Here is an 11,019-nt window from a genome sequence, read left to right on the forward strand (position 1 = left end):
CTTGGGCTTCCCTGGTGGCTCAGCTGGTAAAGAATCCACCTGCAATGCGGGAGACCTGGGTTCGATCCCTGGGTTGGGAAGATCCCCTGGAGAAGGGAAAGGCTACCCACTCCAGTATTCTGGCCTGAGGAATTCCATGGACTGTATAGTCCATGGGGTTGCAAAGAGCTGGACAGGACTGAGTGACTTTCACTTTCATGCATATTGGCACTGGTGAAGTGCTTAGAACATTGTCTGCCACAGAGTAGAGACAATAAATGGTAGTTACCATTTTCAGTGTTGTAGCTACATAACCACATGTCCTTGCTTTTTTAGGACTTTTCTGATGATGGCTAAGTTTGATAAAAGTTAGAATTATGATGATCAAAAAATTATCTTGATGTTCTTTCTACTCTGAATTAAGAGGAGTCCCCAAATAGTCCAAGAAGACACTCTTTATCATGAGTGTCCCACAACTTCTTTGTGTGTGCTCAGTCATGTCTGACTCTTTGTGACTCCGTGAACTGTAGCCCACCAGGTTCCTCTGTCCATGGGGTTCTCCAGGCAAGAACAGGGAGTGGGTAGCCATTCCCTTCTCCAGGGGATCTTCCCGAGCCGGGGATCGAACCCGGGTCTCCTGAATTGCAAGCAGATTTTTTACTGCCTGAGCCACTAGGATAGCCCCACAATTTCTTTAGTTAGAAGAACCACATGGCTAAGAAAAGAGGAGATTGGAGTGAAATATAGTTGACCTGCAGTGCTGCCTGGGGAAGAAGGAGCCCTGGGGAAGCTAAAGGAACAGCAGGAGGGTTCAGCCCAAATAAAACCAAAACACTGTGGCTGTCACAGGGCTGGGATGATGAGCAAGAGGTGGTCATTGACTCCTTTGAAGGGGCCGCTCAGTCCTCTGAGCCCTCAGCCCCACCAAGGCCAACCCAAGCACTGAGTCAGAGACCAGATTTCTACACTGTGTGTGACCCACACAGTGAGGGACTCCCCTCGTAAGCGATCACCTTCTATATATAAAATGTGGCAATCACCATTCATGGTTCAACATAGGGCACAGACACTGATGCTTTCAGTGATGACACTGAGGGAGACAAAAGGAAAAGTAGATTGACAGCTTTGTTTGCTGGGACTGAAAGACAGTAGGTTACCCTGAAATCCACTGTAATTCTATGAAACTAACAATATGAGTGTTCAGAAAACCAGTAGGGCATTTTTTTAAAGGCAATCCAAACTTGATCACAAACTAAGGGGAGAGCAAGATGCACCAATTTGTTTCCAAATCAAGAGTACTTTTTATTTGCTGATCAAAAACTCAGAGAAATTAGGTAAAATAAATAGAAGGAAGAAAGAACTGTATGGATAAGTGAGAAGCTTATTCAATTTATGACCCTGTGTAGTAAACAGAGTTACTGTGGATTGCCTGATTACATTTTTGGTTTCTTGATATAGATACATTTTTCGCCTTGAACTGTTCTACTCCAGTGCTACTTGGTGGTGTCTCTCCTTGGCTTCAGAAGTGTTCTAGGACATTCCAAAATAACACAAGGATCACTGAGATAAATACGAAAGTAAGGCGCATTACCATAAGGGACACAACCTGAACTGAGACAGGCACCCCTTCCTTTAGTGGTCCTGGAGGCCCACTGTCGATGCTTCCTCCATATCCTACCTCCTCACACAGCGGAGGGGCCCAACCATACAGGCAGTGGCAGTTTCTATTACTGTTGCAGACTCCTCGGTGGTTGCACTTCTCAGGGAAACAGTCAAAATTCAGGACTGAGCTATTCACACATTTTCTATTAAAACACACCCGCTCCTTACCACAGGAGGTACCATCATTTATCATGCCCAGGTCAGGTAACCCCATAGGTACCATGGCTAGATGATAGCCAATGCCCCAGCACATGAGATTTTCTTCATGCAGGTGAGTGGATATTAGGATAGTGTGATCTGGCATATGAGGGAGGGTTTCGACATTTATGCACTGTAGCCTGCCACATAAAGACCTTTCTTTGAGACACTTTTTATACTTACGAACTCCTGTAATGCCACAGTTCCCATATTGATCACCTATTACATTAACTGCATCATAGCACTGATGAGGAGCATCCTTGGCATCAAGTCCAAAAATTTTTTGGCACTGCATATACCTGGATTGACAACTCTGTTTGAAACAATGGGCTTCGTACTTGCAAGGGGTTCCATCCTGCTTATAAGTATCACTTGGACAGAAAGCTGAGGTCCCATTGCAGTACTCCGCAAGGTCACATTCATTTTCTTCCACCCGACACATGTATCCAGATGGACGAAATCGACAGTTATGACAACAAAGTCCAGCGTTACAGCTGGCACCTTGTTTGAATTTACAATCTGGTTGACAACACCTATCTTCTTTACACTCCTCTGTCGAACCACAATCACATTCCTCATTCTCTTCCACAATTTTGTTTCCACATCTCTTAACCACATAGCCTAAGCCTGGGAGATTATTTAGACAGTTTAATCCTGAACTTACATGTGAATAAAATTCGGCATAACTACAATTACTAAACCCAGTTCGTCCAGTGCCCATGATACAACTATGCCTACCCTCACACTGGCAGTATTCATAATCATGGGTCATTCCCACACTATGGCCCAGAACATGAGCAGTCCAAGTGGCAGGGCCAAGGATGTTTCTATCTAGCACAGAACTTGTAGATCCAGAAGGCATCATACTACATACACTTCCCCAGTGATGAGCAAGTGCATCCTTAAACTTTTTGTGAACATACAGGTGTGCCCAGTCTGCTGGAATCCGAAGACGTAGGTCACGTGACCTGTACCGCACAAACTGGCCTAAGACTTGTGATAACTCTGGGAAATTAAGTCTTATTTTGTCTCTGTCTGTCCATACTTCAACAGCTAATAGTTGTACTCTCATAAGGACATCTTGAAAGTAAGAGTCTGCAATTGAAGTCAGAAGAATGGCATCACTTATGACTTGAGTAAGATTGGAGTTCAAATATAAATACCTACTGTTATCAAAGACCAGGGCTAATTCCAAGTACTTTTGGTGCACATATGACTCAGTGAAATCTGGAGACCTAGCCATGTTCTCACGCTGGGCCATCTGTTCTACTGTTTCATCATCAGTTAAGCCACAGATTTGATTGGGAATTTCCTCCTCTTTCTCCAGGGGATATACCATGTGTTCAAAATTGGAAGAAGCCTTGAGGGGCTCGATTTGATAATGATTGGCAGCAATTTTCAGGATGCCCCGGAGACCTCCCATGCATGTACTTATGGTAGCTTCAGAATCCGGATTTCCTTCAACCAAGCCCATATAGTTGCAGTCCTTGGGTACATAAGGGTGATCTTCCAAGAGGCTCCCCTGTTCTGTGAAGGAGAAAACCTGCAGATTCCGGGGCAACAGAAACCTCTTGGGCCACAGATGAAGGACACGGTTCTTGCCTTTTACCTGCAGGAGGTAGGACACGTGCCTGGCCGCTCTCTGCTCCCCTCCATGGAAGCTCAGCTTCTTGGGAATGGTGATTTCATAGGAGTCAAAGCCCCACTCAGGGTGAAAAAGTAAATCCTTGCCAAGAGAGTCAACCAGGAGCACCGCCAGGACTAGCGACCGGCCTGGGGAGAGGCAGGTCCTCACTGACCTCATGGCACAGCCTGTTCCCCAGTGAGTCAGTCCCTGCCACTGTGGCCTTGAGAGTCAGCCTTCCGCTAGAGGCGCGGGGAGCAGTGCGTGCCCTGCGGAGCTCGCTGGTGCTTGGGAGCGCAGCCCTGGGCCAAGCTGGGTCAGGCGGAGGCTACTGACTTCCCCTGCAGCTGCACGCCCCGCCCAACGCATCCAGTTCGTTCTCTGGGCGGTGCCGTTGGGCGCACGTGGAAGAATCCAAGGAAGGTGCTCGAGAATAAAATGAAAAGCTAGACTGTCTGCATGCGGGTTGGAGAAGACAGAGAGCAGCTTGAGAAAATGAGAAGGACTAAAGAATAAGAGGAACAACAGAGAACTTGCTAAAGGCTCACTGGGTCTTGGGCCATTTCTTGTTTCTATAGACTTTAGGATACACCCGATTTTCCCATGTGTTGATCTGGATGTTTCATAGGCTGCTGTGCCCACTTCATCATTGCACTACTTCATCATTCCACTCTGCTGGGCTCACTTGCGGCCAAAGGAAAGAGCATCTGAGGTGGCCAGAGTAGCACCAGAGCCTGAGAAAATGAGCAGAGACACTGCCTTCCCACTCCCACCCCTGGTAGCACCTTGGGTCAACAGGTGAAACGCTCCGTTTAGCAAAAGGAAGCCATGGAGACTTTAGTGTGAACGGTGGAGAAACTGCCAAGGATACACATACCAAAAGGTTGTGATGTGAAATGGGGATTTGGAAGTCTAGACCACATTCAAGAAGTTCGATGTGACAGAGGGGAAAGAAACAGAAAGGGGCTGGAGAGTTCTGGGGCGTTTGGGATTGACTAGTGCCAAAATCACTGCAGATGGTGACTGCAGCCATGAAATTAAAAGACCCTTACTCCTTGGAAGAAAAGTTATGACCAACCTAGACAGCATATTCAAAAGCAGAGACATTACTTTGCCAACAAAGGTCTGTCTAGTCAAGGCTGTGGTTTTTCCTGTGGTCATGTATGGATGTGAGAGTTGGACTGTGAAGAAGGCTGAGCACTGAAGAATTGATGCTTTTGAACTGTGGTGTTGGAGAAGACTCTTGAGAGGCGCTTGGACTGCAAGGAGATCCAACCAGTCCATTGTAAAGGAGATCAGCCCTGGGTGTTCTTTGGAAGGAATGATGTTTGTTAAAGCTGAAACTCCAGTACTCTGGCCACCTCATGCAAAGAGTTGACTCATTGGAAAAGACTCTGATGCTGGGAGGCATTAGGGGCAGGAGGAGAAGGGGACGACAGAGGATGAGATGGCTGGATGGCATCACTGACTCAATGGACGTGAGTCTGAGTGAACTCTGGGAGTTGGTGATGGGCAGGGAGGCCTGGCGTGCTGCGATTCATGGGGTCTCAAAGAGTCGGACACGACTGAGCGACTGAATGATGAAATGAAATATCATGGTAATGCTTGCCTCTTAGGATGAGTTTGGGAATGTCCTTGCCTGTTCAATTCTTTGAAAGACTTTAAGAAGTCTTGATGTTAACTATTCTTTAAATATTTGGTAGAATTCTCTAGTGAAACCCTCTAATCTTGAGCTTTTCTTTGTTGACAGTCTCTTAATTAGTCCTCAATCTTCTCACTTGTTATAGACATATGTATACATTTTATTTCTTTGTGATTCATCCTTGATAGGTTTTCTGTTTCTAAAAATTTATCCATTTCTGAAGTTATCCAATTTGCTAGCATACAATTATTCATAGTAGTCTTTTTTAATTTTTACTTATGTAACATTAATGGCAATGTTTTCTCATTAATTTTTAAATTTAGATATTGAGTCTTCCTTTTTTCTTACTTATTTTCATTCAAAGTTTGTCAATTTTATTGATCTTTTCAAAAAACCAGCTCAGTTTGATTGTTTATTTTAATACTATTTTTTATTCTCTTTCATATATTTCTGCTCTGATCTTTATTTTCTCCTGTCTGCAGAATTTGGGTTTGGTTTTCTTTCTTTTATTTTAATTCCTTGTGGTGTAAGGTACAGTTATTTATTTATTTATTTATTATTTTTTTTTTTATTTGCTCTCTTTTTTTTTGCTAGTTTATTTATTTATTTAAATTTTTACTTTATTTTACTTTACAATACTGTATTGGTTTTGCCATACATTGACATGAATCCACCACGGGTGTACATGCGTTCCCAAACATGAACCCCCTCCCACCTCCCTCCCCACAACATCCCTCTGGGTCATCCCCGTGCACCAGCCCCAAGCATGCTGTATCCTGCATCAGACATAGACTGGCGATTCGATTCTTACATGATAGTATACATGTTTCAATGCCATTCTCCCAAATCATCCCACCCTCTCCCTCTCCCTCTGAGTCCAAATGTCTGCTATACACATCTGTGTCTTTTTTGCTGTCTTGCATACAGGGTCATCATTGCCATCTTTCTAAATTCCATATATATGTGTTAGTATACTGTACTGGTGTTTTTCTTTCTGGCTTACTTCACTCTGTATAATCGGCTCCAGTTTCATCCATCTCATCAAAACTGATTCAAATGTATTCTTTTTAACGGCTGAGTAATACTCCATTTTGTATATGTACCACAGCTTTCTTATCCATTCATCTGCTGATGGACATCTAGGTTGTTTCCATGTCCTGGCTATTATAAACAGTGCTGCGATGAACATTGGGGTACATGTGTCTCTTTCAATTCTGGTTTCCTTGGTGTGTATACCCAGCAGTGGGATTGCTGGGTCATAAGGCAGGGAACACATGAAAAGATGCTCAACATCACTCATTATTAGAGAAATGCAAATCAAAACCACAATGAAGTACCACTTCACACCAGTCAGAATGTCTGCGATCCAAAAATCTACAAGCAATAAATGCTGGAGAGGGTGTGGAGAAAAGGGAACCCTCCTACACTGTTGGTGGGAATGCAAACTAGTACAACCACTGTGGAGAACAGTGTGGAGATTCCTTAAAAAGTTGCAAACAGTTATTTATTTTAGATCTTGCTTTCTTTCTAATGTAAGTGTTCACTTTTATAAATTTCTCTCTTTATACACTTTTTGCTACATCCCATGAGATGGGATTGTGTGGCTTCATTTTCATTTATCTGCAGATATTTTCCAAATTCTCTTATAATGTTTTCTTTGTCTTATTGGCTTTTAAAGAGTGGATGGTCTCATTTCCACATATTTGTGGATTTTCTTATTTTCCTTCATATAGTTTAAATTTTTAATTGAAAAGTAGAGTTTATTTACAATATTATATTAGTTTCAGGTATTCAGCATGGTGATTCAGTGTTTTTATGCAATATACTCTGTTAAAATTTATTACAGCTATAATTTCATGTGTTGTACAGTAACAGCTATAATTCCATGTGTTGTACAATAGCTAAATAGTTGTCCACAGCTAAAATAACAGCTATAATTCCATGTGTTGTACAATATACACTTGTTGCTTATCTCCTTTTATATATATAGTGGTTTGTAACCCTGAATCTCTACCCTTGATTTACCCCCTTCTCCCTTCTCGTTCCTCTTCGATAAACAATAGTTTGTTTTCTATATCTATGAGTCTATTTTAAATGTATATTTATTTGTATTATATTTTAGATTTCATATATAAATGATAGCATACAGTGTTGTCTTTCTCTGACTTATTTCACGCAGAATAATATTATCTTGATCTGTCCACCTCACTGCAAACGGCAAGACTTCGTTCCTTTTAACAGGTGAGTAACACTCCATTGCATGTACATATCCCACATCTTCATAAGCCAACCATCTGTTAGTGGGCACTTGGGTTGCTTCCATGTCTGGACTATTGTAAATAGTGAAGCCATGAACACTGAGCCCGTGTTCTTTTGGAATTAGTGTTTTCATTTATCCCAGGCATATGCCCAGGAGTGGAATTGCTTGAGTATATAGTCGTTCTATTTTTAGTTTATTGAGGAACCTCTACGCTGTTTCCTATAGTGTTTGCACCAATTTACATTTCCACCAACAGTGTGTAAATGTTCCCTTTTCTCCACATCTTTGCCAACATTTGTTGCCTGTAGGCATTTTGATAATATCCTGATAGGTGTGAAGCGGTGTCTTATGGCTTTGAATTGTGTTTCTGTAATAATTAGCAATCTTGAACATCTTTTCATGTGCCTGTGCACTTGCCAAGGCCTAATGTGTGGTCTGCAGGTGTCTACAACTCTTCTCAGACATGACTCAATGTCGAGTCTTTTCTTCTGTTGTGGCTTTCCCAAAATTAGTGCAACATTGTGCCATGAAGTGGATAGAGTTGGAGCATTCCTTAACCTGGGCCTGGGGATACCAATGTTGTAGTTAGAATTGAACCATCTGGGCTGCTGTCAGAAGTCAGGGCTGCTTTTATGATACTGTTTGAGCAAGTACCAACAATGGCTGCTGCAATCCCAGCTGACCTCTCCCTGGGTCCTCTCTGTCTCCTTGAGTGAATGAGTGAATGTTGCAGCCTCAGTTGTATTTAACTCTTTGTGACCCCATGGACTGTAGCCTGCCAGGCTCTTCAGGCAAGAATACTGAAGTGGGTTGCCATTTCCTTCTCTAGGGGATCTTCCCAACCCAGGGATTGAACCCATGTCTCTTGCACAGGGAGGTGGATATTTTTTTTTTTTTTTTTACCACTGAGCTACCTGGGAAGCCCTAGGTGGAGTCTTTATATGTAGTCACTAACCCTCTACAGTTATTGACCTATTAAATGTGACTTTTGTGTCAGGGCAACTGATTGTCAAACTTATTTTAATTTTGGTTAATTTAAATAGCCAATGTTACTGCTAAGTCGCTTTAGTTCATGTCCAACTCTGTGCGACCCCATAGACGGCAGCCCACGAGGCTCCCCGGTCCCTGGGATTCTCCAGGCAAGAACACTGGAATGGGTTGCCATTTCCTTCTCCAATGCCTGAAAGTGAAGACACTCAGTCGTGTCTGACTCTTAGCGACCCTATGGACTACAGCCCACCAGGCTCCTCTGTCCATGGGATTTTCCAGGCAAGAGTACCAGAGTGGGGTGCCATTGCCTTCTCCAGCCAATGTTACTACTAGCTGCCATATTAGCTAGCACAGTTATAGAAGGCTCAATTTTCTACTTTCTAGCAGTATTTAATACCCAACTCTCTAATACTCATTAGAAAAAGATGAGTTTCCCAGGTGACTCAGTGGTAAAGAATCTGATTCTCTAAACAATACTTTCTACTTACTTGTGGGGGGGCAGATCCCAACACCAGCAGTGGATGCCTGAAACCACGGATGGTAACAAGCCTTGTATATACATACATATATATATATATATATATATATATATATATATACACTATGCTTTTTCCTATACATTCCTCCTATGATTTTAATTCATGAATTAGGCACAATAAAAGATTAACCAAAACAAGTAATATTAAAATAAATAATTACAACAATATACTTGTTATAATATACACTTACAACAATACATGAAAGCTATGTGGTCCTCTCTCTCCTCTCTCAAAATATCTTACTCTCCTATACTCAGACAAATATATGAGATGATGCAATATTGACCCAGTGAGATGAAGTGAGATGAATGGTGTAGGCACTGTGAAGGGAATTTTCCTTTAGAGTTGACCCTTGAATACACGTTTTTGAATTGTTGACTAATACAAGATTTTTGAAATAAATGCAGTACTACGTGATTTGTGGTGATTGATTCCACTGGTGCAACAGATGCAGAACCAAGGATCCAGAGAGTAGACTAAGAGACTTGAGCATCCAAGGATTTGAGTATGTAGTGGATCCTGGAAGCAACTGCCCATGGATAGATACCAAGGGACAAACTGTAGTAGTTTTGGACTGCAGTTGACTGCAGGTAACTGAATCTATGGGAAGTGAAACTGTAAATAATGGAGGACTACTATATCTATATATTGCTAAATGATCACCCTAAGTCTAGCTAATATTCATCACTACACGTAGCTATCCTTTTCTCCCATGTAAAAACTTTTTAAAAAAATTTATCTATTTTCATTGGAGGCTAATTACAGTATTGTGGTGGTTTTTGCCATACACTGACATGAATCAGCTGTGGGTGTACATGTGTCCCCACATCTTGAACACTCCCCATCGCCTCCCTCCCCATCCCATCCATCTGGGCTGTACCAGTGCCCTGTTTAATGCTTTGAACTTGGATTGGTTATCTGTTTCACATATGGTAATATACATGTTTCAGTGCTATTCTCTCAAATCATCCCACCCTCACCTTCCCCCACAGAGTCCAAAAGTCTGTTCTTTATATCTGTGTCTCTTTTGTTGTCTTACCTATAAGGTCGTCATTACCATCTTTCTAAATTCCAAATATATGTATTAATATACAGTATTGGTGTTTTTCTTTCTGACTTACTTCACTCTGTTAGGCTCCAGTTTCATCTACCACACTTAAAGGTCTTCTACCTTATGGGTTTCATGCCATACTTTTGTCCTTCCTCATCCTATAATTGTAAAAATGTCTGTCTAATATGTGCTTTAACAAATTCTTTTAGTCCATCTCTGATTTTTTGTATGGAGTACAATACTGTATTTCCAGTTCAGTTCAGTTCAGTCACTCAGTCATGTCCAACTCTTTGTGACCCCATGAATTGCAGCACGCCAGGCCTCCCTGTCCATCACCATCTCCCGGAGTTCACTCAGACTCACGTCCATTGAGTTGGTGATGCCATCCAGCCATCTCATCCTCTATCGTCCCCTTTTCCTCCTGCCCCAATCCCTCCCAGCCTCAGAGTCTTTTCCAATGAGTCAACTCTTTGCATGAGGTGGCCAAAGTACTGGAGTTTCAGCTTTAGCATCATTCCTTCCAAAGAACACCCAGGGCTGATCTCCTTTAGAATGGACTGGTTGGATCTCCTTGCAGTCCAAGGGACTCTCAAGAGTCTTCTCCAACACCACAGTTCAAAAGCATCAATTCTTCAGTGCTCAGCTTTCTTCACAGTCCAACTCTCACATCCATACATGACCACTGGAAAAACCATAGCCTTGACTAGATGGACTTTTGTTGGCAAAGTAATGTCTCTGCTTTTGAATATGCTGTCTAGGTTGGTCATAACTTTTCTTCCAAGGAGTAAGCGTCTTTTAACTTCATGGCTGCAGTCACCATCTGCAGTGATTTTCGAGCCCCAAAAAATAAAGTTTGACACTGTTTCCACTGTTTCCCCATCTATTTCCCATGAAGTGATGGGACCAGATGCCATGGTCTTAGTTTTCTGAATGTTGAGCTTTAAGCCAACTTTTTCGCTCTCCTCTTTCACTTTCATCAAGAGGCTTTTGAGTTCCTCTTAGGGGTTTTATAATTTTGTCTTATTATTGGAACAAATATTGAATAATCCTAAAACTGATAAAGGGCATTATACA

At 42.2% G+C, this 11,019-nt stretch overlaps 1 protein-coding gene across 1 annotated transcript; it reads right to left on the bottom strand.

Moving 5' to 3' along the window:
* Window positions 1–1,498: 1,498 nt before the first annotated feature.
* LOC138436011 (disintegrin and metalloproteinase domain-containing protein 30-like) lies at window positions 1,499–3,643 on the bottom strand. The gene has a single exon (XM_069581469.1). The coding sequence runs from the start codon at window positions 3,641–3,643 to the stop codon at window positions 1,499–1,501; it is 2,145 nt and encodes a 714-aa protein (XP_069437570.1).
* Between the last annotated feature and the right edge of the window lie 7,376 nt (window positions 3,644–11,019).

This window comes from Ovis canadensis, chromosome 1 (assembly GCF_042477335.2).
Source record: "Ovis canadensis isolate MfBH-ARS-UI-01 breed Bighorn chromosome 1, ARS-UI_OviCan_v2, whole genome shotgun sequence".
Classification (NCBI taxonomy): domain Eukaryota; kingdom Metazoa; phylum Chordata; class Mammalia; order Artiodactyla; family Bovidae; genus Ovis; species Ovis canadensis.